Source organism: Mus musculus, chromosome 5, assembly GCF_000001635.26.
Source record: "Mus musculus strain C57BL/6J chromosome 5, GRCm38.p6 C57BL/6J".
NCBI classification, from domain to species: domain Eukaryota; kingdom Metazoa; phylum Chordata; class Mammalia; order Rodentia; family Muridae; genus Mus; species Mus musculus.
In genome coordinates, this window is record NC_000071.6 from 64,107,991 (window position 1) to 64,135,550 (window position 27,560).

At 43.2% G+C, this 27,560-nt stretch overlaps 1 protein-coding gene across 4 annotated transcripts in view; it reads left to right on the plus strand.

Annotated features, from left to right (window-relative positions):
• Pgm2 (phosphoglucomutase 2) overlaps positions 1–20,365 on the plus strand; it is a 35,437-nt gene extending 15,072 nt beyond the window's left edge. For 2 of the 4 annotated variants that reach the window (NM_001356964.1, NM_025700.3), the window contains 5 exons: positions 180–273; positions 2,526–2,655; positions 4,018–4,207; positions 8,310–8,443; positions 19,787–20,361. In NM_001356964.1, the coding sequence (NP_001343893.1) occupies positions 180–273; positions 2,526–2,655; positions 4,018–4,207; positions 8,310–8,443; positions 19,787–19,889 (651 nt within the window). In that variant the 3' untranslated portion in view covers positions 19,890–20,361. The other 2 variants (XM_006504058.3, XM_006504056.3) reach the window with 2 other exon arrangements.
• Positions 20,366–27,560: the final 7,195 nt, after the last annotated feature.

Consider the following 27,560-nt stretch of genomic DNA (forward strand, 5'->3'; position numbering starts at 1 on the left):
ACCTTGACCTTCTGATCCTTCTACGGCACCTGCGGATGGCTGGGATTCTAGGCACATAGCACCACACCCAGTGTATGTGGTAGCAGGGGTTGTACTGAGGGCAAGGCAAGCACTCTACCAATTGAGCTTCCTCCTCCAGCCCCAAAACACTTCTTCTCTCTTTTGTGTTGTCTGTGTAGGAAACATTAACCGGCTTCAAGTGGATGGGAAACAGAGCCCAACAGCTCGGAGACCAGGGGAAAACAGTCCTATTTGCATTTGAAGAAGCTATCGGTAAGAAGCAATCCTGAGGTTTACAGTGTGTGTATGTGTGTGTGTGTGTGTGTGTGTGTGTGTGTTAAACAATATTTGTTATATATTAAATTATATATTATATATATATCATACATTATATATTATATATAATAAACAAATGAGATCAACATTTTAATTTGCGCTCGACAGATCCTAATAAAATGGGAGCACACGGTTTACCTTGTTTCTCTTGTTTGGCTCAAGTGTTGAACTATTCTACTTTAGAATCGGAATCTCATATCTTTTCAACAACAACGACAAAAATAGCATGCAAATAATTGGGCCATCCACAGATAACCGATGGTGGTGGCCTTTTGCACAGGGCTATTGGCAATGCAAGAATCCACACATCCGGGTAGCTGACTGTTGGGTGTCAAACGGGACAAGTGAATAGCTGAGATTCCTACATAGCATCACAAAGCAGATGCTGGCCACCAGGTCCTCCCAGTACCCCTCAGTCCCCACCTGTCCCCTACCCTAAATTCCTGTACGCCAAGGGGCTGGGCTGCCATTCCCCCAGCTGCTGTTCCCTATATAATTCAACCATTTTGGTTTACCCACTTCTTTCTGTCTACCCTTTTTTTTCTCCTGACTCTCCCCTCTTCCTTACCCTGTCTCCTCACATGGACTGGATTCCAGCTGTGTTCACTCTGGACTGTCCCAACTGTCTCTGCCTCTGGCTACATTCTCTCTCATGTCTACAATGAACCTTCTCCACCCTCCCTACAGAATAGTCATGGCCTTCCTTTTTTCTTTCTTCTTTTTAATGACAGATAAAATCTAACATGTATGCTGAGAGTGCCCAGGGAGCAGAAGGCAGCTCTGTGGTCCCATGTTGTCACAGTCATGGACATAGGAAAGGACATTGAACGCTCAACCAGAATTACTGAAAAGCTCTTATCCTAAACTACCAGTCAGTGTATATATAAGCAAGGTGTGAGCAGAGGGCATTCTGTTGTTGTACAAACATGTGCATAGTGGTTAACTTAGTAAATTACTCACTTTCTCTTCTGTGTACTCCTTTAAAAAACAAACAAACAAAAAAAAAGATTTATTTATTGTTAAAAATAAGTACACTGTAGCTGTTTTCAGATGCACCAGAAGAGGGCATCAGATCTCATTATGGATGGTTGTGAGCCACCATGTGGTTCAGGACCTCAGGAAAAGCAGTCAGTGCTCTTAACCGCTGAGCCATCTCTCTAGCCCTCTGTGTACTCCTTAAAGCAAAGAGACACTTGTTTCATTTAAACAACTCATTACAGAGGGATGGCACCACCGATGCCTCCCGGTTGTCAGGTTTTCAGAGCTGTCTTGCCTTGGCTTTTGTTAAGGAGACATTGTTCATCAAGTGCTAATTATAAACGTTACTGAGTGGCTCCGAAATATATGATAAGGGCCTTAACCTCCAGCAGCTCCAATTAGTGACCTCACAAAAGAGGGTAGGGGCCAGCCGTCAGGATGAATCGTAACTGCCAAGTGCACCAGGTCTCAGAGAAGAAAGAGGTGGAGAGTGACTGGAACAAGCAGAGCCACATGTATCTGAGCTGGAGCTGTGGTGATAAATCTAGTCAATTGACACCATTTGCCAGCAGGGGAAACGGCCACACAGGTCATTCAATGTGGATTTCCTCAAGGCTCCTATACTCAAGGCACCGGGCTAAACTGTTGGGGTTTTTTTGTTTTGGTTTTGGGTTTGTTGTTGTTGTTGTTGTTGTTGTTGTTTTGGTTTTTCGAGACAGGGTTTCTCTGTGTAGCCCTTGCTGTCCTGGAACTCACTTTGTAGACCAGGCTGGCCTCGAACTCAGAAATTTGCCTGCCTCTGCCTCCCAAGTGCAGGGATTAAAGGCGTGTGCCACCACCGCCCGGCTAATTGTTGTGTTTTTTGAGACACGAGCTTTTGTAACACAGAACTCCTGATTCCTTGCCTCCATCTCCCAAATGTTAGAATTATGGGCATATATCACCACTCAGCTCTATGTAAGCGAATCATACTATGGTTCACTAGGGGCTCAAACCCAGGACCTTCTGTGTGTAAAGCAGATACAATATGCATTATGGTATGGAACCACCCGCAGGTCTAAGTTCTCAAACACAGAGATAAATGAAAAATGTGTGTGTGCTCCAGACTAGACCCTAACATGCAATAACCAGTAGCCTGCGCTCGTGTGGCCTGTTCTGGTGCTGTAATGAAATCCACTCCTAAGCCTGCGTGTCTGCTGCTTTCTCTGCAGGATACATGTGCTGTCCCTTTGTTCTGGACAAAGATGGCGTCAGTGCTGCTGTTATTTGTGCAGAGCTGGCGAGCTTTCTAGCAACGAAGAATTTGTCTTTATCTCAGCAGCTAAATGCCATCTATGTGGAGTAAGTGTTTTATGGACTATCGAAGGGATATTGGTCATATTTCAAGTGTTCTTACTCTGGTGACATGTTCCGTTTCTTAGGAAAGCGAAGATCACCTTTTCCATTCGATGCGTCACCGCTAACTAGTAAATGACCATATGCAGTTGCGTGCATTCTAACACACGGGAATGTTGCGCAAATGGCTTCACTGTGAATTGAAGAGTGTGAATTTAAGTAGTCAGTGTCACATTATAGATTAGATATTAGGATCAGTCTGCAACAAGAACCGCACTCTGCTGGTGTGATGCGGAAGCTGTGCAGATGACGTGGACAGTAACCACACAGCGTGGCTGTGCTCTGGAAAGCCATAACTTAACCTGTGCAGGCTGATGGAGAGGACACTACTGATTCAGATTCTCACCATGTGTGCGTGTTGTTCAGCTTGTGGACCTTACATGCTGTCCATCTTAGTGACATTGCTTTGTCCTCAGCCTGACAAGTAGGCATGGCTGGCTGGCATCTGCCTGTCTCATTCTCTATAGGCAGACACCTCCATACCCATTTCTTTGTATCTGGTTTCTTGGGATTTCTTGGGTTCTCATGCCTGTAAGGCAAGCACTTCACCGGCTGAGCTATCTCTTCTGCCCTGGACCTCTTTTTTGTCTTCTTTTAAAATGTATTCACCTTTATTTTATGTGTATGGGTGTTTCGACTGCATGTCTCCATGCACCGTGTGTATGCCTGGTGCCTGCAAAGGCCAGAAGAGGTCATCGGGTCTCCTGAAATTGCTATGATGTGTGTGAAGCTGCAGATGTTTGTGAACCACAATGAGGGAGCTGAGACTCAAACCTGGGTCCTCTGGAAAAGTAGCTCATGCTATTAATCACTGAGCCATCTCTTCAACCCCTTTACTTGTTTTTAACATTTATTTATTGTTTGTGTGTGTGTATGTGGTATGTGCATATGTGTGTGTGTGTATATCTATATCTCTCTACCTATCTCTCTCTCTCTCTCTCTCTCTCTCTATATATATATATATATATATATGTATATATATATATATATATTGTGTATATATGAGTGGGTACACACGTGCCACCAAACACATGGAAGTCAGAGGACAACTGAGGAATTGTTTCTCTCCTTTTATTATGTGTGTTCCAGGGATCCACTAAGGTTGCTATGCTTGGCAGCAATCACCCTTACCCACTGAAGCATCATGCCAGCCCCAGCTTCTTCTTTAATGTTAACTCATCTTTTTGAAGTTGGTTAGAGTTCCCTGTTTCACTCACTTTAGAGTGAGCTAGTTGGCACACATCTTGCCATACATTCTGCAGAATTTTTGTGGCTCATTTTGCTTACATTCATGGTTTCTTTTTATAGGTACGGCTATCATATTACCACAGCTTCATATTTTATCTGCCATGATCAGGGCACAATTCAAAACTTATTTGGAAACCTGAGAAACTATGACGGGAAGAATAATTATCCCAAAATGTGTGGCAAGTTTGAAATCTCTGCTATCAGGGACCTTACAACTGGCTATGATGATAGCCAGCCTGACAAGAAAGCTGTAAGTCACATTTACTTCTGTCAACTAATCTATTCTGTGTTCACCATTGCCTACCATTTGAATAGATTCCTTTATTTCCATGGTTGATTGAAAATTCAGGCTGGATGTGTATAGCTTGGGGGTAGGCTGCTTGCCTGGCACATGACAAGGCCTTGGGTTAGGCCCCTAGCATCAGATAAAGAATAAACAAATAAAATAGGATATGTGGGAAAAACTAGAAGCCATGAGTTAGAAATGCAAGTGATCTCACTAGTCATTTGATGACTAATGACATTCCAAGCCATCCTCCCACAGGCAAAGAAATGGTGACTCAGAAGGGCAGTGACTGGTCAGGGTCCAGGTGGAGGAGAAGCCTTTTGACTCTGGACCCAGCTTTTTCTCTTCACCAGAACACGTCACTCCAGAGAGTATCTGAGTCACCCACACCAAGAGGACGGGTGACTAACCAGAATTAGCCGGATATGATGACACATACCTATAAATCTTTAAATCCCTACACTTGGAGAACAAGACAGGAGCATCATAAGTCTGAGTTTGAGACCAGCTTGGGTTATTATGACATCCTGTCACAAGCAAACAGTGCTGAAAGCCACCCTGGAGTCTCTCATTGCGTAGCTCGGGGCTAAGAATGAAGAATTCGCATGTCTAATTAGATTCCAGATGACTCGAGACTGGTCCACTCTGGGGGAACCACTGATAAGTGGCTTTCTGATGTGTTTGGCCTTGTTCTCTGGTTGCATGTGGCCTAGCTGCAAATGTTTGCATCAGGATCTCCCTTAGAGCCAGAGGTAGCAGAAGTGTAGAGCCGGCCATGCCCAGGTTAGGAGGACAGCAGGAATATCCTGACGGAATTTTAGATGTCTTCCTTGATATTTACCTTTTTGTATTTTGTTTCAAATTTTTCATATGAACAGAATATATTTATAAGAGGTAAATGCTATTAGAAAGATTATAGTGAAGTGTGACATTTTATTGTCACACTGAGACAACCAACCACCTTTCCTCTCAATCGTTTCTCCTGCTGCTTGCCATGGAACTTTTTCCTGTCTCATGGAGATAAAGAATCCATGCATAGACTTCCTACATACAGAAGCCCTGTGCCTGGCGTCAGGAATCGTCCCTGAGCCTTGATTATGATGGTTAACCATTACCATGATCTGAGTTTCTCAGTAGCTTCTTCAGAGTCCTGCCCTTCTGTACATGAAAAGTTACGTTCCTATAACCAGTTAGGGTTATTTGTTTTGTATATGATTGTATCTTGGTTGTCTGGATTTTTATGCCAAATGTCACTAGTCCTCCCTAATAGTTCTCGGTGACATTTTTTTTACTGCTCCCAGGTCCCAGCTGTTATGTGGCCCCTGTCTGTGTCCATTGGTCTTCCTCCACCCCTCCATGCAGCTGGATCATCCTCTGGATTGAGCGCACAGCTGTCCTCCTCAGAATGCCGTTTGCCAAGGCTGAGACCCTCACTCCTGAACTCATGGCTTCTTCCTGTCTTCATTTTCCTACATCACATCTTCTAAGTGTTTTCTGGGACGGTGAAAGTAAAGCTGGGGAGGCCTCAGGGCTGAACATGTCTTGCCTTTCTCACATTCCCCAGCCTCAGAGTTTGAAAGCACTGTTCCATTACTGTCCGGTAACCAGACTCTATCTTCAGGATCTACTCATCTTTGTAGTGATGGATGTGTGATGCGTACAAAGACGTTAACACCGTTCTCGCCATTCTGTACAATTGACTTTGTCCCCTCGATGAAAAAATCTCTCTCTAAACGCAGTGTTCTAAATTGTCACAGTATGTTGGTTAGCATTTCTCTTTGTTCAGTGTTGTGGTTACTTTTTAAGTGTGACAGACTTTTTGGCACTGCAACAAAATACCAAAGAGAAGCAGTTTAAAAGAGAAAAGGTTTATTGCTTCATTGGTTCAGTTGGTGGTCATGTGACTCTGTTGCTCTTAGGCCCGTGGCACTGTAGAAGTCTGACAAAGATGGGCATGGTAGAAAGAAGCCATTCACTCTGCTCACTTTACAGACAAGAAGCAGAAAGAATACAGCGAGGCCAAGTTCTATATATATACCTCAAAGACAGGTTCCCAGAGACCCACTTCCTCCAATAGCCCACACCTTCCACAGTTCTACACCTCAGGACTCTACTAAGTAAAGAATGCATTATCAATGCATTAAGCCATTGATTAGGTCAGAGTCCACATGGCCTGGGTTTATCAGGAAATGCCCTTGGAGACAAGCCCGGAGTGTGCTGTGTCGCTCTTCCAGTAGGCACGTGTTAGCCTAATCCACTCATCATGCTGGGCCTCTGCTCTGGGTTTCCTTTAGGTCTCAGTTTTCTTGGTGAGATGTCAAGAAAGGGAGATTGTTGACTGTTTTCTCGAAGAGTCCTTAGGTAGACGCTTGCTCTCCGGGGCTGGTGGCCTTTCTTCTTAATTTCTATCTTCTTTTCCTATTCTTCCTCTTTTGAGGAGTTTTTCTAATTTTAACTTTTGGTGTTCCTGTTGACTGTTAATTTCAATTCTTATTCCCAATTTTTCTTTTCAGAATGGCATCCTATTGATGGTTCCCCCCCCCCCTCCCCGTGTGTGTGTGTGTGTGTATACTGTACTTTTTTAAATATTTTTTTTGAACTAAAAATATTTTTTTATCCATGTAGCCTTTATTTCCCCTGAGTTCTGTTTTTGTTGTTGAGGAGTTTTTTTTTTCTACTTGTTTTGGCTTTGTTATTTACCCGCTGTCTTTCTCTAGGGTCCCCCAGTATTCTGTGTGTGTATATGACAAATGACCTAGTTCACTCCAGGGATCTTGAGTAGCAAGCCAACAACAATTCCTTGGTTTTGGACCTTAGGCTGGTCCATCTGCTTTCCTAAGGAATATAAAGTGGCCTATCGAAGCCCTAGAGGCGTGGCTAGGGGGCGTAGGTAGGGGCGTGGTTAGAGGCAGGTGGTCTGGGAGGTCAAGTATATCCACCATAGCATACCCTCCATGATGACTGGCGATCCTAGTTTCTGAGCTGTTCTCATTCAAGATCTAGGGAATGTAAGCACCCCTGGCAGGCAGAGAAAGGCTGCCTTCTCTGGAACATCTGGTAGCTTCTTTACAACCTTGTCACTGTTTCACCCCTGCCTCACACTGAGCCTTAGCATACCTAATGCTTCTAGTTCTTGAGGCCAGATGGGCGTCTGCAGAGTACAGTGGCTCGGTTTCTTGTTTCTGACCCTCCCAGACATACTGGGAACCCACAATCAGGTCTACTTTCTGGCTTTCATGATCTGGTAACCTCTCCATCAAGTGCTGTGGCCTCTCTCCCTCTTTGCCCTTGTGTTTATACCAGGGAAAGCATGTTTACAGTAACGTTAGTGACATCCTGAAATTAGCAACTTTAAATATATGCCTTAGTTAGGGTTTCCATTGCTGTGAAGAGATACCGTGACCGAGGCAACTTTTATAAAGGACAATATTTAGCTGGAGCTGGCTTACAGCTTCTGAGGTTCAGTCCATTATCATCAAGGCAGGAAAAATGGCAGCATCCAGGCAGACATGAAGCTGGAGGAGCCAAAAGTTCTACATCGTGTTCCGAAGGCAGATAGGGGAAGACTATCCTCAGGCAGCTTGGAGGAGGGTTTCAAAGCCCACCCTACACTGACACACTTTCTCCAACAAGGTCACACTTCCTAATAGTGCCACTCCCTGGGCCAAGCGTATTCAAACCACCACAATATTGAAATTTTGTACCAGGAAAAAAAAAATCTCCTTAGGAACTGTTTTTTTGGCCAAAGTTTGCATTTACAACACTGAGGAATGATCTAATTTTTTGTAGTACATTATTGTCTCAGTTTCTTATGAAATACCATATTTTAATTTGAACAAAACTTTGATAACTTTAATAGATATGTAGAAGTAGAAAGCTACACTGTGAAGTTACTTAATGTTCACAAATTACTGGGATTGAGTCTTCTCATTTTCCCAGGGATGTTCTTCTGTGGCCCATATCCTCGTCTGGTTATTCGTTTTCTTGCTTATGTGGGACAGTAATTCACTAGGTCAGAAAGGGTTGTTGCTGTTTAAATGTGTGACCTGTACAAATTAATCCCTAGGTTCTTCCTACCAGTAAGAGCAGCCAAATGATCACCTTCACCTTTGCTAATGGAGGTGTGGCCACCATGCGGACCAGTGGGACTGAGCCCAAAATCAAGTACTACGCAGAGTTGTGTGCTCCCCCTGGCAACAGGTATGACATCGCTGCTATGACTCTCATCCCTGAGACTTCCTGGTTCTGTTCAAGTGTTAAGTGAAAATTCCCAATTGTAGCCTAGTTAGAAACTGTGGTGATATCATGGGGACACCAACCTATTAACATGCAATGACAATAAAAACCACAGCTTAAGGTAAGATTACTATTAATAGACTTCATATTGTACATTTCATTTATTAATAGAGTTATCTAACCTGTGAATCAGAATCAATAGCCTTTCAAGTCTAAGTGGTACTATCTAAGAAGTATTTTTGTTAGAAAAGATGTCTTTCCCAACTTTTTACTTTTAAAAACTTTCAGACATAGAAATGCTAAAATGATAATTCACTGAGCCCTCAAGGTCCTTACCCAGGCCACAAGATGGTAAATACAAGACAGATAATGTCTTGGTGTTCGCAGGTCCTATAGGGCTGTTGTAGCTACTCCTGTTGAAGTGTAGAAACAGGATGTGGTGGCATAGGCCTCTTTAATCAAGGCCGAAAGAAAGAAAGAAAAAATAAATGTAGAAACAACCATATATGTATCAATGAATGAACATAGCCTGTGCCCCAGTTAAACTTGATTCACAAAACCAGACCATGAAACAGTGCAGACCCCAACATAGCCTCTACCTTTGCTGGTATCTTACAGTATGTCTCTCGTTGATTTTTTTTTTCTTTTCTTTTTCCTTTTTCCTTTTTTCTTTTTTTCTCAAGACAAGATTTCTCTGTGTAACAGAGCCCTGGCTATCCTGGATCCACTCTATAGACCAGGCTAGCCTTAAACTCACAAGAGATCCACCTGCCTCTGCCTCCTGAGTGCAGTTAAACTGAATTTAAACTGAAAGTTAAATTCTTCAGGAAACATTCTCTTTTGAATGTTATCTACCCAGGCCACCAAGGATAATTGCCTTCATTTAAAGTAAACTGCTTTCACTGAAATGCCCAAATTAGCATTTGAATAACTATTTGTGAGCTTAGCCTGGTCAACATGAATTCAGATTTGTCCCAGGTCCTCAAAGCAGCTTTTCTCCCCCTTTCCTGAATCAGAATTGCATTGAGAACTCAGCAGCTTCTGGTATTATTTATTTTACAAAGATTTTTGGCCTGATTAGAGAGAGACACGCTGCCTGATTGTGAAAGACTTCAATATCCATGCCTATAACATGACCCACTGAATTTAAACTGAAGAGATAAGGATTGATTCCTAACCAGGGGTTTGCATAGCCATACAGTGTGTCCTTGTCTTAAAAATATCACTCAGCAATATCACACTTTAGATTTCAAGATAAGTCATTTAGGATTAGGGAAGGGACTTAGGAAATTAGTCTGAACAGGTGAGAGGGTGCGCCAGAGAACCTGACAGCCTCTGGAACAGGCAGAAGCACAGAGGGGCTGAGGCAGCACCCTGTGTGGGCCGGGGACAGCCGGCCACCTTCCGGACCGGAGGACAGGTGCCCGCCCGGCTGGGGAGGCGGCCTAAGCCACAGCAGCAGCGGTCGCCATCTTGGTCCGGGACCCGCCGAACTTAGGAAATTAGTCTGAACAGGTGAGAGGGTGCGCCAGAGAACCTGACAGCTTCTGGAACAGGCGGAAGCACAGAGGCGCTGAGGCAGCACCCTGCGTGGGCCGGGGACAGCCGGCCACCTTCCGGACCAGAGGACAGGTGCCCACCCGGCTGGGGAGGCGGCCTAAGCCACAGCAGCAGCGGTCGCCATCTTGGTCCGGGACCCGCCGAACTTAGGAAATTAGTCTGAACAGGTGAGAGGGTGCGCCAGAGAACCTGACAGCTTCTGGAACAGGCAGAAGCACAGAGGCGCTGAGGCAGCACCCTGTGTGGGCCGGGGACAGCCGGCCACCTTCCGGACCAGAGGACAGGTGCCCGCCCGGCTGGGGAGGCAACCTAAGCCACAGCAGCAGCGGTCGCCATCTTGGTCCCGGGACTCCAAGGAACTTAGGAATTTAGTCTGCTTAGGTGAGAGTCTGTACCACCTGGGAACTGCCAAAGCAACACAGTGTCTGAGAAAGGTCCTGTTTTGGGCCTTCTTCTTCGGCCAGGAGGAGGTCCAAATACAAGATATCTGTGCACCTTCCCTGTAAGAGAGCTTGCCAGCAGAGAGTGCTCTGAGCACTGAAACTCAGAGGAGAGAATCTGTCTCCCAGGTCTGCTGATAGACGGTAACAGAATCACCAGAAGAACAATCTCTAAACAGAGTCAACTATAACTACTAACTCCAGAGATTACCAGATGGCGAAAGGTAAACGGAGGAATCTTACTAACAGGAACCAAGACCACTCACCATCACCAGAACCCAGCACACCCACTTCGCCCAGTCCAGGGAACCCCAACACACCTGAGAACCTAGACCTAGATTTAAAAGCATATCTCATGATGATGGTAGAGGACATCAAGAAGGACTTTAATAAATCACTTAAAGAAATACAGGAGAACACTGCTAAAGAGTTACAAGTCCTTAAAGAAAAACAGGAAAACACAATCAAACAGGTAGAAGTCCTTACAGAAAAAGAGGAAAAAACATACAAACAGGTGATGGAAATGAACAAAACCATACTAGACCTAAAAAGGGAAGTAGACACAATAAAGAAAACTCAAAGCGAGGCAACACTAGAGATAGAAACCCTAGGAAAGAAATCTGGAACCATAGATTTGAGCATCAGCAACAGAATACAAGAGATGGAAGAGAGAATCTCAGGTGCAGAAGATTCCATAGAGAACATCGGCACAACAATCAAAGAAAATGGAAAATGCAAAAAGATCCTAACTCAAAATATCCAGGAAATCCAGGACACAATAAGAAGACCAAACGTACGGATAATAGGAGTGGATGAGAATGAAGATTTTCAACTCAAAGGTCCAGCAAACATCTTCAACAAAATTATTGAAGAAAACTTCCCAAATCTAAAGAATGAGATGCATATGAACATACAAGAAGCCTACAGAACTCCAAATAGACTGGACCAGAAAAGAAATTCCTCCCGACACATAATAATCAGAACATCAAATGCACTAAATAAAGATAGAATACTAAAAGCAGTAAGGGAAAAAGGTCAAGTAACATATAAAGGCAAGCCTATCAGAATTACACCAGATTTTTCACCAGAGACTATGAAAGCCAGAAGAGCCTGGACAGATGTTATACAGACACTAAGAGAACACAAACTGCAGCCCAGGCTACTATACCCAGCCAAACTCTCAATTATCATAGAGGGAGAAACCAAAGTATTCCACGACAAAACCAAATTCACGCATTATCTCTCCACGAATCCAGCCCTTCAAAGGATAATAACAGAAAAAAACCAATACAAGAACGGGAACAACGCCCTAGAAAAAACAAGAAGGTAATCCCTCAACAAACCTAAAAGAAGACAGCCACAAGAACAGAATGCCACCTTTAACAACTAAAATAACAGGAAGCAACAATTACTTTTCCTTAATATCTCTTAACATCAATGGTCTCAACTCGCCAATAAAAAGACATAGACTAACAAACTGGCTACACAAACAAGACCCAACATTTTGCTGCTTACAGGAAACTCATCTCAGAGAAAAAGATAGACACTACCTCAGAATGAAAGGCTGGAAAACAATTTTCCAAGCAAATGGTATGAAGAAACAAGCAGGAGTAGCCATCCTAATATCTGATAAGATTGACTTCCAACCCAAAGTCATCAAAAAAGACAAGGAGGGACACTTCATTCTCATCAAAGGTAAAATCCTCCAAGAGGAACTCTCAATTCTGAATATCTATGCTCCAAATACAAGAGCAGCCACATTCACTAAAGAAACTTTAGTAAAGCTCAAAGCACACATTGCGCCTCACACAATAATAGTGGGAGACTTCAACACACCACTTTCACCAATGGACAGATCATGGAAACAGAAACTAAACAGGGACACACTGAAACTAACAGAAGTGATGAAACAAATGGATCTGACAGATATCTACAGAACATTTTACCCTAAAACAAAAGGATATACCTTCTTCTCAGCACCTCATGGTACCTTCTCCAAAATTGACCACATAATAGGTCACAAATCAGGCCTCAACAGATTCAAAAATATTGAAATTGTCCCATGTATCCTATCAGATCACCATGCACTAAGGCTGATCTTCAATAACAAAATAAATAACAGAAAGCCAACATTCACATGGAAACTGAACAACACTCTTCTCAATGATACCTTGGTCAAGGAAGGAATAAAGAAAGAAATTAAAGACTTTTTAGAGTTTAATGAAAATGAAGCCACAACGTACCCAAACCTTTGGGACACAATGAAAGCATTTCTAAGAGGGAAACTCATAGCTATGAGTGCCTTCAAGAAAAAACGGGAGAGAGCACATACTAGCAGCTTGACAACACATCTAAAAGCTCTAGAAAAAAAGGAAGCAAATTCACCCAAGAGGAGTAGACGGCAGGAAATAATCAAACTCAGGGGTGAAATCAACCAAGTGGAAACAAGAAGAACTATTCAAAGAATTAACCAAACGAGGAGTTGGTTCTTTGAGAAAATCAACAAGATAGATAAACCCTTAGCTACACTCACTAAAGGGCACAGGGACAAAATCCTAATTAACAAAATCAGAAATGAAAAGGGAGACATAACAACAGATCCTGAAGAAATCCAAAACACCATCAGATCCTTCTACAAAAGGCTATACTCAACAAAACTGGAAAACCTGGACGAAATGGACAAATTTCTGGACAGATACCAGGTACCAAAGTTGAATCAGGATCAAGTTGACCTTCTAAACAGTCCCATATCCCCTAAAGAAATAGAAGCAGTTATTAATAGTCTCCCAGCCAAAAAAAGCCCAGGACCAGACGGGTTTAGTGCAGAGTTCTATCAGACCTTCAAAGAAGATCTAACTCCAGTTCTGCACAAACTTTTTCACAAGATAGAAGTAGAAGGTATTCTACCCAACTCATTTTATGAAGCCACTATTACTCTGATACCTAAACCACAGAAAGATCCAACAAAGATAGAGAACTTCAGACCAATTTCTCTTATGAACATCGATGCAAAAATCCTTAATAAAATTCTCGCTAACCGAATCCAAGAACACATTAAAGCAATCATCCATCCTGACCAAGTAGGTTTTATTCCAGGGATGCAGGGATGGTTTAATATACGAAAATCCATCAATGTAATCCATTATATAAACAAACTCAAAGACAAAAACCACATGATCATCTCGTTAGATGCAGAAAAAGCATTTGACAAGATCCAACACCCATTCATGATAAAAGTTCTGGAAAGATCAGGAATTCAAGGCCAATACCTAAACATGATAAAAGCAATCTACAGCAAACCAGTAGCCAACATCAAAGTAAATGGAGAGAAGCTGGAAGCAATCCCACTAAAATCAGGGACTAGACAAGGCTGCCCACTTTCTCCCTACCTTTTCAACATAGTACTTGAAGTATTAGCCAGAGCAATTCGACAACAAAAGGAGATCAAGGGGATACAAATTGGAAAAGAGGAAGTCAAAATATCACTTTTTGCAGATGATATGATAGTATATATAAGTGACCCTAAAAATTCCAACAGAGAACTCCTAAACCTGATAAACAGCTTCGGTGAAGTAGCTGGATATAAAATTAACTCAAACAAGTCAATGGCCTTTCTCTACACAAAGAATAAACAGGCTGAGAAAGAAATTAGGGAAACAACACCCTTCTCAATAGCCACAAATAATATAAAATATCTCGGCGTGACTCTAACGAAGGAAGTGAAAGATCTGTATGATAAAAACTTCAAGTCCCTGAAGAAAGAAATTAAAGAAGATCTCAGAAGATGGAAAGATCTCCCATGCTCATGGATTGGCAGGACCAACATTGTAAAAATGGCTATCTTGCCAAAAGCAATCTACAGATTCAATGCAATCCCCATTAAAATTCCAACTCAATTCTTCAACGAATTAGAAGGAGCAATTTGCAAATTCATCTGGAATAACAAAAAACCGAGGGTAGCAAAAACTCTTCTCAAGGATAAAAGAACCTCTGGTGGAATCACCATGCCTGACTTAAAGCTTTACTACAGAGCAATTGTGATAAAAACTGCATGGTACTGGTATAGAGACAGACAAGTGGACCAATGGAATAGAATTGAAGACCCAGAAATGAACCCACACACCTATGGTCACTTGATCTTCGACAAGGGAGCCAAAACCATCCAGTGGAAGAAAGACAGCATTTTCAACAATTGGTGCTGGCACAACTGGTTGTTATCATGTAGAAGAATGCGAATCGATCCATACTTATCTCCTTGTACTAAGGTCAAATCTAAGTGGATCAAGGAACTTCACATAAAACCAGAGACACTGAAACTTATAGAGGAGAAAGTGGGGAAAAGCCTTGAAGATATGGGCACAGGGGAAAAATTCCTGAACAGAACAGCAATGGCTTGTGCTGTAAGATCGAGAATTGACAAATGGGACCTAATGAAACTCCAAAGTTTCTGCAAGGCAAAAGACACTGTCTATAAGACAAAAAGACCACCAACAGACTGGGAAAGGATCTTTACCTATCCTAAATCAGATAGGGGACTAATATCCAACATATATAAAGAACTCAAGAAGGTGGACCTCAGAAAATCAAATAACCCCCTTAAAAAATGGGGCTCAGAACTGAACAAAGAATTCTCACCTGAGGAATACCGAATGGCAGAGAAGCACCTGAAAAAATGTTCAACATCCTTAATCATCAGGGAAATGCAAATCAAAACAACCCTGAGATTCCACCTCACACCAGTGAGAATGGCTAAGATCAAAAATTCAGGTGACAGCAGATGCTGGCGAGGATGTGGAGAAAGAGGAACACTCCTCCATTGTTGGTGGGATTGCAGGCTTGTACAACCACTCTGGAAATCAGTCTGGCGGTTCCTCAGAAAATTGGACATAGTACTACCGGAGGATCCAGCAATACCTCTCCTGGGCATATATCCAGAAGAAGCCCCAACTGGTAAGAAGGACACATGCTCCACTATGTTCATAGCAGCCTTATTTATAATAGCCAGAAACTGGAAAGAACCCAGATGCCCCTCAACAGAGGAATGGATACAGAAAATGTGGTACATCTACACAATGGAGTACTACTCAGCTATTAAAAAGAATGAATTTATGAAATTCCTAGCCAAATGGATGGACCTGGAGAGCATCATCCTGAGTGAGGTAACACAATCACAAAGGAACTCACACAATATGTACTCACTGATAAGTGGATACTAGCCCAAAACCTAGGATACCCACGATATAAGATACAATTTCCTAAACACATGAAACTCAAGAAAAATGAAGACTGAAGTGTGGACACTATGCCCCTCCTTAGAAGTGGGAACAAAACACCCATGGAAGGAGTTACAGAAACAAAGTTTGGAGCTGAGATGAAAGGATGGACCATGTAGAGACTGCCATATCCAGGGATCCACCCCATAATCAGCATCCAAACGCTGACACCATTGCATATACTAGCAAGATTTTATCGAAAGGACCCAGATGTAGCTGTCTCTTGTGAGACTATGCCGGGGCCTAGCAAACACAGAAGTGGATGCTCACAATCAGCTAATGGATGGATCACAGGGCTCCCAATGGAGGAGCTAGAGAAAGTACCCAAGGAGCTAAAGGGATCTTCAACCCTATAGGTGGAACAACATTATGAACTAACCAGTACCCCTGAGCTCTTGACTCTAGCTGCATATGTATCAAAAGAAGGCCTAGTCGGCCATCACTGGAAAGAGAGGCCCATTGGACACGCAGACTTTGTGTGCCCCGGTACAGGGGAACGCCAGGGCCAAAGGGGGGAAGTGGGTGGGTAGGGGAGTGGAGGTGGGTGGGTAAGGGGGACTTTTGGTATAGCATTGGAAATGTAAATGAGCTAAATACCTAATAAAAAATGGAAAAAAAAAAAAAAAAAGGATTAGGGAAGGGGATATATCCTAAGATCAAACCTTATTTTTAGTAGTTGTTACATTGCTAAACCCTATAGAGTGAGTGGTACTAGTGCCCCACACACATTAAATAGGCACCACGGAAACATTAACTCAATGAGCAAAGGAATGAACATACAGATGTGTCATGTTTGGGAACTAAATATTTATAAAAACATTGATAATTGGCAAATTCACTGAGGTTGTTTTAGGCTCCAATTTTAACTAATTATGACCATATTTGCCTTCCAAAGAGTTGTTTTTTTTTCAAAGCACATTTGTGGAGACTCAAAGAGAGCAGCATAATTTGCATCCATTTATGAATAATAATTACTATATATGTTGCTAATAGGAATAAAAATAGTTATAACGATGGCTCTTTTTATTGAGGTCTTTGGGCCAGGTTCTAGGCTCATTACTTTATATAGTATATCTAAATATATTCAATAACTCTCTGGAGAAGGAAAAGTCTTTATCCCAGTTTTACAGATGAAGAATATGGGTCTTGAGCCCATGCCACTTGCCCGAGGGGACATAGAACTAATAGAGCCAGAATTAATGTCTGCAGTGAGATTGGTTGCCTTAATTATACTATTGCCATCACAATGTCAAAATGATCTTAACGGACTGCAGAAATTGATATTTCCTTTCTGATAAACTGCCTATGAGTCAGGTGGTAAAGAATGAGGTAATAGAAGTATGTGAAGGGTTAATTTCCAAACCCAGCTGTGGGATCTCACATTAGACTCTCTAAGCTGCTGTGAACCCACTTCACTGGCAAGCAGGCTTCTGCAATTGCTTACATTCATGGGCCTGCTATATACAGATCAATGCTTGAAAACCTGACTTTCTTTAAGGGACCAGTTTCCTACATTTTTTAAAAATATATATTTTAGTTGTGATATTTTTGTTTTTAGGTTTAGGTTTTTGTTGTCTTTTGTTTGTTTTTATGATTTTTTTCTTGTCTGTGTGTGTGTGTGTGTGAGAGAGAGAGAGAGAGAGAGAGAGAGAGAGAGAGATGAGCGATAAAGATTCAACACTATACCTCCCATTTCCTACTATGTGTTTTGATCCATTAGAAATAAGTTTGGTCTACTGGGATTGGAGAGATGGCTCAGTTGTGAAGAGCACTGACTGCTCTTCCGAAGGTCCTGAGTTCAATTCCCAGCAACCACATGGTGGCTCACAACCATCTGTAACAGAATCTAATGCTCCCTTTTGGTGTGTCTGAAATCAGCTACAATGTACTCATATAAATATAATAAATCCTTTTAAGGAAGGAAGGAAGAGAGAAAGAAAGGGGAAGGAAGGAGTTTGGGCAAAGAAAGAGTCTGCCACTGATGTGTTAGAAATAGCGGCTCACATCTGAACACAGCACCCTAGGCCAAAACAGTTCCACATGTAAGAAGTTTATTGGGAGGGGGAGGGGCATTCCCCTTATTTATATGGAAAATGACATAACGCATGTAAAGGTGGGAGGTGAGCCAAGTGGATTCTGGGAATGTGGTGCCTGTTGTCTTGGCAACAGGTCTGCAGGTCGGGCTGTTGCCTATGTGATGTCATAGGTTTGGGAGGTCCTGATGCCAACAGCCACTCCACCTGAAGTGGCTGCCAAGGCAAATTTGACCCTTGATCACGAGGATGCCTTCAGAAGAGCAATCACAGGGACACCAGAAGCGTGACTGTCTTTTTCGTGCTGCAATGGTTTTAAAAGCATGGGCACAAAGGAAATGAAGGACACAGGCAGCCAAGGAGATTGGGGACCTCACACAGATGTAGTTAAAGCTGAGCAGGATTAAAGCACAAGGCAAATGAGGAATGTTTCCTCTGCACTACTGGGAACACATTGTGCATCCTCTGGGGATGCTAGGACCACAACTGTGGTTCTTTAAAAGCCTTAGAAGAAGAGCAAGGAGTAATTTTGTTTGTGGAGACCTTGAGTTGGAAAACCTTTAGGGAATGTAATACGTGTTGCTCCTGGGACCTTTCCCGCCTCTAAGCCAGCATATGGGTTACCACTCAAATGATCATGGAGTTCTGGTTTTTTGTGTGAGGGTTTTTTTGTTGTTGTTTTGGTTTGGCTTGGTTTTGGTTTTCTGAATTCCACAGTCTTGAAGTTTAGTTTCAGTCTTACTAGGTCCATGAAGGTAGCACTTTCTTAATAATATATTTATTTTTATTTTATATGCATTGGTGGTATGCCTGAGTGTTTGTGTGTCAGACCCCCTGGAACTGGAATTACAGCTTGTGAGCTGCCATGTGAGTGTTGGGAATTGAACCAGGATCCTCTGGAAGAGCAGCCAGTGCTCTTAACCATCTCTCCAGCCCTGAAGGGAGCATTTTAAAATACAGAGTGGAGGGGCTGGAGAGACTGGGTCACTGATGAACAGTGTGGACAGCTCTTGCAGGGGACCCTGATCTTCCCCTAACACCAGTGTTGGATGGCTCACAACGCATGTAATGCCAGCTCCAAGGGCTCCTGTATTTCCATGTACACATGCGCATAACTAAACGTTAAAATAATTAATTAAATCTTTAAAGTGTTGCTTTAAATTTTTAATTTTGCTTCAAAGCAAGGACTAGTGGCTCGTACTTGCAATCCCTAGTTCCAGCACTCAGGAGACTGATTTCAAAGACAGCCTGGGATACATAATAATCATACATGCCTCGAAAAAGAATCAAGACCAGCTGGGCATGGTGGCGCACGCCTTTAATCCCAGCACTTGGGAGGCAGAGGCAGGCGGATCTCTGAGTTCGAGGCCAGCCTGGTCTACAAAGTAAGTTCCAGGACAGCCAGGGCTACACAGAGAAGCCCTGTCTTGAAAAACCAGAAAAAAAAAAAAAGTATCAAAACCAGACATGCTACTGAATGCTTCTCTCTTAACCTTCAGGAGGCAGAGGCAGGTGGGTCTCTGTGAGTTTGAGGCCAGCCTATTCTACATGTAAGTTTGAGGCTACCCTGATCTGCATAGTTACATAGAGAGACAGTGTCTTAGTTAGGGTTTCCATTGCTGTGAAGAGACACCATGACCAAGGAAAACATTTAATTGGGGCTGGATTACAGTTCAGAGGTTCAGCCCATTATCAACAAGGCAGGAAACACAGCAGCATTCAGGCACACATGCTGCTAGAGGAGCTGGGAGTTCTACATCTTCACCCAAAGGAAGCCAGGAGCAGACTGACTTCCAGGCAGCTAGGAGGAGGGTCTCTCAAAGCCCACCCCCACAGTGACACACTTCCTCCAACAAGGCCACGCCTCCTAATAGTGCCACTCCCTGGGCCATTCGTATTCAAACCACCACAGACACTGTCTCAAAGAATATCTAATATGTGTACTTGTTTTGCATCAGGATATTATCCATTAATCCGAGTTTCCCTGCTTATATTTTTCAGTGATCCGGAGCATCTGAAAAAGGAACTGGATGAGTTAGTCGGTGCCATTGAAGAACATTTTTTCCAGCCACAAAAATATAACCTACAGCCAAAAGCAGAATAAAACATTCCAGTACTGGATAGGATTAAATTTACCTCCAATAAACTGAACTTGATTGTTAAAGCAATAATATTTTAGGGCCAAGTGATTCAGATAATCACCACAAGTATTTACATATTTTCAACAGCTCTATCTTCCTTGTGATTTTTTTTTTAATTATTATTATTTTTAGCCTGAAAAGTGAATAAAAAAGCTTGGCCAAACCCAACAAACTAACATCTCTATGAAAATGTTAAATCTGGGCATTATCTGAATTTTTTAAATAAAGATTTAATTTTCTAAAAAGTAGATTGTAAACAATATGCCTTACCTTGCATACATACATGTCTTCTGTGTAACTCTTTGTATGTGTAGTTAAAAGAGAGAGAAACCAAGATGGTTCCTAAGTTGTGTCTAGGATAGTCACTTTATAGAAATATTTATACCTATGTTTCTCTCAGTTACTTATAAAGTAAAATAAATGAAATCAAATGGGCTAATAAGGTTTATTTTTTTTAACCTAAGACTTTAGTTTTAATAATATTGTGTACGTATTCAAATTTTGTTTGTAGAGATTTAGAATGTTATAAATAAGGTACCAAATTATCTTGGACTGTCTTTAGTCCTCTCAGTAGTCCTTCACATCCGTTGTGGGGAGGAGGGGTGGGCGCCTGTTGAGACAGGGTCTCACTGTGTAGCCCTGGCTAGCCTAGAACTAGCTATGTAAACAAGGCACTATTAAAGGGATGCCTTGCCTCTGCCTCCCAGGCCATGTCCTGATCTAACTTTTTGACTGTCAGGGTAAGCTTCAGAATGTCTTCTTAACAGATACCCAGCTTCTCCCCATCCAAAAGTGAAGCAAGTCACCAGCTAGCACAGGCCTGTAGCAGAGACTGCCCTGGAGTGCCCCCATGACTTTCATGTGTTCTGTAATAACATGCAACCAATCCCATGTAGGAGCATGGCATTTGGGGTAATGTCAACCCATGGTCCTGGACCATGCTCACTCATATTGGCTCCTGACTAAACTTTTGAGGTGAGAGGTGCTTTTGAGGTGAGAGCTATTTTGCATTTGACACTGTGTTTGTGTTGAAATTCGTGTTGTCTCTCTAGTCATTAAAACCAAACAACTCATGGCAGGTCAGTGGCTGGTGGTGCACATCTCTAATCCCAGCACTCAGAAGGGAGAGGCAGGTAGATCTCTCTAGTTCTAGGACAGCCAGGGCTACACAGGGAAACTCTTTGTTTGTTTGTTTGTTTGTTTGTTTGTTTGTTTTTTCCAGACATGGTTTCTCTATGTAGCCCTGGCTGTCCTAGAACTCACTCTGTAGACCAGGCTGGCCTCAAACTCAGAAGTCCGACTGCCTCTGCCTCCCAAGTGCTGGGGTCAAAGGTGTGCGCCACCACGCCCGGCTACAGGGAAACTCTTATCTGGGTGGGGTTTGGTTGAGGCGGGGTCAGCAGGACAGGACGGGCAACTCAGACTTTTCACCTTGAAACATAGTTTACTACTTATTGTCCTTTCAGTCTAGCAATATTTAATGCAAACTTTGGTCCTGAGGCAGCAGAAACTGTGAGGAATTACTGTGAACCTGTCTACCAGCTGTTTTGTGTGTCAGAGTCTGTCTGGAAGAATAAAGCTGGTAGAGACCCAAGTCTTCCTTTGGCGGGGCTCATAGTCTAGTAGGTATCTAATGTCACTGTGCTCTCTGCTGCTGTCACAGGGTTTCCGTTCAAGTAGCGTAGAAGGCTGGAGAGGGCTTCTGTCTGCTCAGAGGAATGTCACGGGCAGGAGATATGTGGTGAAGGACCAACCTCTAAAGACAGTTTCCCAAACCCAGACCTCAGCATCAGCAAAGATGTAGACAAGATTCAAGGATGGTGAATACCTCTGGGAGGAAACGTGAGGGCACACACCCCATCACCCCCATTCCCTCCTCTGGTCACCTGGATTTTTAAGAATTGGCATGCTGTGGTATTTCTTCCTCCCGTTACTACAGAATATACAGTAGCATCACCACGTGGTGTGTTGTGGATTGTTGTCTGTTTTCTCCGTCCCCTCAAAAGGGGCGTCTATACACAGGTGAGATCATGTGAAATCTTATTACTCAGATAAGGATAGAGCCTGTGATTGGGCAGTGGAAAAAGAAGGCGGAGCAAAAAGTTTTAGAGAGGGGACATCGAGAGAGACAGAGAGACAGAGACTGGAGAGATTAGATGGAACCTGTAGGAGAGAATGATGAGACAGAACCACGTGGTGCTAGGATCCATAAGTAACTGGGGACTTCATAGATAGACGATTGAGTAATATAGGACACATTTGTCCAATGCAGGTGTGCAGCTTGTATCTATATCAATTGAATTTTGAGTTCTTTGTATGGGCATTTTGGGGGTTGAAGATTTACTGTTATAAATCTGGCTGTAAATTACGAACCTCTGGAGTTTTCATTTTACAGGGCAAAGGAGATCAGAGCAAACCATTTCTGCAGGCTAGCCACAGGGGGCAGTTGAATTGGAAAGTGTGAACTGCGCCTCACAGGCCGAGGGAACCTGGGTCTCCCCATGGGGTTGGGGAGACCACCAATGATGGTGGGTAGCCGGCCATAGCACAGATTGTTTTTTTAATAATTATACACTACAGTGGTACACACAGCTGTCCATGGTTTGAAACAGTGTTGCCACGTTTCCAACTTGACCTGCTATTCAGTAGTTCAGTGACCTTGGGCAGGTTGCTTAACCTCACAAAGTTTTGGTTCTCTCTCTCTCTCTCTCTCTCTCTCTCTCTCTCTCTCTCTCTCTCTCTCCCTCTCTCTCTCTCTTCTCTCTCTCTCTCTCTCTCTGTGTGTGTGTATTTTTTAAGAGCAGTTTGTTTGTTTGTTTGTTTGTTTGTTTGTTTGTTTTTTCAAGACAGGGTTTCTCTGGGTAACCCTGACTGTCCTGGAACTCACTCTGTAGGCCAGGCTGGCTTCAAACTCAGAAATCTACCTGCCTCTGCCTCCCAAGTGCTGGGATTGAAGGTGTGTGCCACCACTGCCCTGCCCGGCTTAAGGGCAGTTTCACATAAAATTGAGAGGAACATACAGTGATGTGCCTAGACCCCTTGCCCCTCCCTGTGCACAGCTAGCTCCACACTTAGCATCCTTCCATGAGAGTGTGCATGTTATTCCAGATGGGATTACAGGCATGAGCACCCAAACTATGCAAATAGTAAACTGACCAGTGACTGCTGGAGACCACCAGGGAGGGAAGATTGAACAGGCAGAGTGCTTTACGACAGCAAAAGTCCTTTGTTGGATTCTATTGTGATAGACACATCTCATGTATTTCTCCAAACCACAGACTGTGCTACACCAAGAGTGAAGAGTGAATCTAATGTAATTTATGAACATGAGGCGATAACTCTGTGGTTTCTAATTTTTTTTATTACACTGATGTGTGTTTGAGAGAGACAGAGAGAGGAAGGGAGGGAGGAGCCAGGGTGGGCAATCAGAGAACGACTTGCACAGTGGGTTCTTCTACCATAGCAGTTCTGGGGGCCAAGCTCAGGATACTAGGCTTGGCACCTGATGCCTTTATCCGCTAGGCTGTATAACCATCCCCCTCCAACTTGGTTGTTTTTAAAATGAAGACACTCCACTCTATGGTCTCAGAGGTCATTCCCTTGTTGCAGGTTTTTAACTTGTGTGGAAATCCATAAAGGGATCACTGCCCATCACTGTACATCACCAGTGGGTCTATGTCAAAATTCAAACTGCTCTCTTACAAGACCTTTTTCTTGTTAGGTCTCAGAAACCAGGGGCAACTGGCTGGCTGACATGCCTATTAACATATCAGATGTGGTGCTGGCCAGCTCGCCCATCCTTATGCACCTCAATCCTACCTTAAACCCCTCCCTCTCAGGGGCTGGGCGTCTGCTTCTCACCCCCAGGCTTATCACTATAGAACTCAGCCTTTTCGGCTACCTGGGCCATCTCTCTTGCACTCCCTCCCCCTCTCTCCTCTCATGGTCCACTTGCGTCTGCAGGCCATGTTCAGCCTGGACGCTTCCCTCTGCTTTCTCCTTATATCTGCAATAAGTCTTCATGCTCTAGGAGCAGTGGGGTCCTCCTCCTTTTATTTCACTTATTCTATTTAATGGTCTGAGATAGGAGACAAGTATATCACACCCCAAATGGCAGCCTTGTGCTCACACCCTACGGAGCCTGAGCATGGGCCCATTAATTTACGTTTTTATGGTCTCTAAAATAATAGAGATCTCCTTTGTGAGATCCAGCTGTGCCGATCATCTGTTTCCTTTATGAGATGGACCCCTCTGCCTTTTGGACTCAGAAAAGTACAGCTCTCCCTTTCCTGTTCCCTGTCCCGTTCATTTGAACGCCAACCAGACCCTGAGCATGCTTTGTCTGATACTCTGGGCTTCCTTACTCTTTCTCTAAAGGCCCCCCCTCCCTACTGCATAGCTGCAAACTACCTAGAGGTCACCTGGGACCTCGAAGCTGGTAACTCAGACAACCATGGCTTTCCCCTTTCTGCATTCCATTCTCTTCTCCTGAGCAGCTTCTGCGTTACAGCTTGCCTGCTTTGGGGAGGTTTCTCTTAAATTCTGATAATTGTCCTGCAGCTTCCATTTGAAAAACAAATCAGCAAGAAAGAGCCATTCAAGTGCCTCTCACTTATTTATCTCATTGATGTCTCCCAATCGTGACGCTATTAAGGCAAAGAATTGCTATTTCGTTGAGGGTAGAAATTGAGGTCATTTTAAAAGATGTGTTAAGGGACAGGACTAATACATGCAACCCACTCTGAAGAGCTTTTGAATAGATAGCATATAAATTACCATGTCCACACCCTAAAAGACAGTGTCCTCAGCGGCTCCTGTTTGTCCCTGCTTTGTCACTTGAGCCGTGTTTGAATCCTGCAGGGTCTGGGCAGTTTTCAGGATACCAATAAATACAATCAGCTTTGATCTCCCATGTAGTCTAGCAAGAGAAATTCACAGACACACAGGTGATGTCCACACTGGGCTGTGTGGTGCAGTAGAGAGGCATCTGAACTGTGCATGCAATTTTGTGAGACCCCATTTTGAACATGGCTCTATCAGAACTGTCATGCTCAAATATGTAGCATACCTAAAACAAAATGACTCTGGGAAACTATTTCTGTGTATTTTTTTCCTCTGTCCTTTCTTTGTTCTATTCTTTCTTTAAAAATGTTTTACACAGTCTTATTTTATATATGTGAATGCTTGCCTGTATGTATGTATGTGCATCATGTGTGCACAGTGCCTGTAGAAACCAGAAAAGGGTATCATGTTCCCTGAAAATGGAGTTCCAGGTGGTTATGAGCCTTGATGTAGGTGCTGGGGACCAAGCCTGGATCCTCTGCAAAATCAGCAAGTGTTCATAACTGGTGAGGCATCTCTGCGCCTCTGTGTTCCAGTCTTAGTACCAGAATAGGCAGTAGTTCAACCGTTAACGGAAAGACATTAGGCCTAGGGATGTAGTTCTGTGGGTAAAGTGCTTAGCTAGCATGCACAAGGCCCTAGTTTCAATTCCCAAACACTCCATGGCAGATAAATTAGTCAGTGTTCTCTAAAGGAACAGAACTAACAGACGGCTCTAGTTCCAGTGATACATCCATGTATGAACTTGCCAATGAGAATGAGAGCAAGCAGGCAGAGAGCAAGAGCATCCTTCTTCCTCGTCCTTTATATAGGCTGCCACAAGATTTAGAATGAGTCTTCCTACTTCACATAATCTGTATTGAAGGTGGATCTTCCCACTGTAAATGATCCAGTTAATTAAAACTCCCTCAAGAGTGTCCCCAACTGCTTGGGTTTTTAGTTGATTCCCAGATGTACTCAAGTTGACAGCCAAAAATACCAGTCACTGCATGTGAGAACCAAAGTTCGAAATAGCATCATATCTACAGATTTCTCCACAGAAGCAATGCATGCATGATGGGTGCCTATATCAGTCAGTAGATTAAAAAACAAAAACAAATGAACAAACCAGTTGGCATGAGAAACTCCAACGCCATGGTCAAGAGCATGGAGAATAGGAGCAGAGAATGTGAAAGGCTCCCGCCTGCTCCTTTGCTGGTTCCTTGATGAAATTTGAGGAGCACACTGTAGGTGACCTCTCAGGTGAAGCCACTTTAGCATCTGGCCAAATCCTGCTGCAGGATGGAGTTGGGAACCCAGCCCTGGAGCCAGCTGTAGGTCTTACTGGCTGTTGAAACCATTTCAACATAGCATTGTGCAATTTCCAAAGGGAAGTTAGGCTTGAAAGTAACAGAGATGAACAAGCCCAATTATTCTTTAATGCACTGTGCCGTACTCTGTCTACCCTCACTGGGGAAAAACAAAACAATGAAGAACAAAAATCCTTAGATGGCATGATTGAAGTATAGAGCCGTTTCCGATATGGGTTCCCAGGTTTAATGTTACAGCAGGTCAAATGTGGCCACAAGCTGAGGTTGGCCTGTGACTTAAGGTTCCAATGGCTTCCGATATTTCCCTTTCAGACCCTTCACTGCTCTCTGTTCTCAGCAAGTCTCTGGATGCTCCTGGCTATCCATGTTCTAGGGTACTAAATTCCCTTCCAAGTCCTGATATTGGCATCAGTACATTCTTACTTGGACTTTCCCACTAGATGTCCTTAATGGAAGCAAGTGTATCCTGGCCACAATTGTTTCCTCCATGACTGTTTCCCCGCTTCTCTTCCCCTTCCCTCTTATTCTGTGCCTACACCCCTGACGAGAACTGTCAATGCTTTGAGTGTCTTGGTTCTACCTGTCTTTTCTTCCCATCACACTTCACATACTTACTTAGCACCCACCCTTGGTAATAGTGATACCTCAGTTCCTGGACAGTCTTGTGACCTCATTTTACCATACAAGATTTCTGAAGCAAATCCCAGTCCTGTCATTGGACTTCTAAATACTTAAGAGACAAGGACTTGTATACACATACATACACACACACACACACACACACACACAGAGTCACACCTAAAAACGCTGATACTTTTGATATCAACAAAATGACCCAGTCAGCATAAGACTTTCCAGTTTGTCTTATTTGTCTCATTTATGCGTTACTGGATCAGGTTTCAGGCCCTGACCACTCATCGCACTTGATTAATCAGCCAATATAGAAATTATTTATCCTTTTTAGAATTTTTTTTCCTTGTTATTTGTTGTCTCGGACTACCAGGTTTGATCATAGTGCTACCCACTGTTTGGATTCCATTGTTTGCTTGCTTGCTTGCTTTTGGTGTGTTTTGCTTGTTCTTCTGGGCTGTGTCTTTCCTGGTAGCCAGTACTATCCTTTAAGAAGCATGCTGACCCAGATTTGACTTTCTGGTATCAATGGGGTGAGGGGGCAGAGGCTAAGAGAGGTTTATACTTACAATGCTTGGGCCGATGAGATGGCTCAGTCTGTAAAGGTAGAAGGAGAGACCTGACTCTACTATGTTGTCCTCTGACCTCTGCATAAGTGCCACAGCTTGTGTACCCATGTAACTCATGCAAACACATTAATAATAAATAAAAAAAAGTTTAAAAAGATGGCTAGGTAGATGGCAACAGAATTCAGTTAAAAAGAAAAGATGAGGGGCACGGCAGATAGCTCAGTGGATCCAAACATGAGGGTCCAAACATGAGGACCTAAGTTCAGATCCTTGGCACTCACAT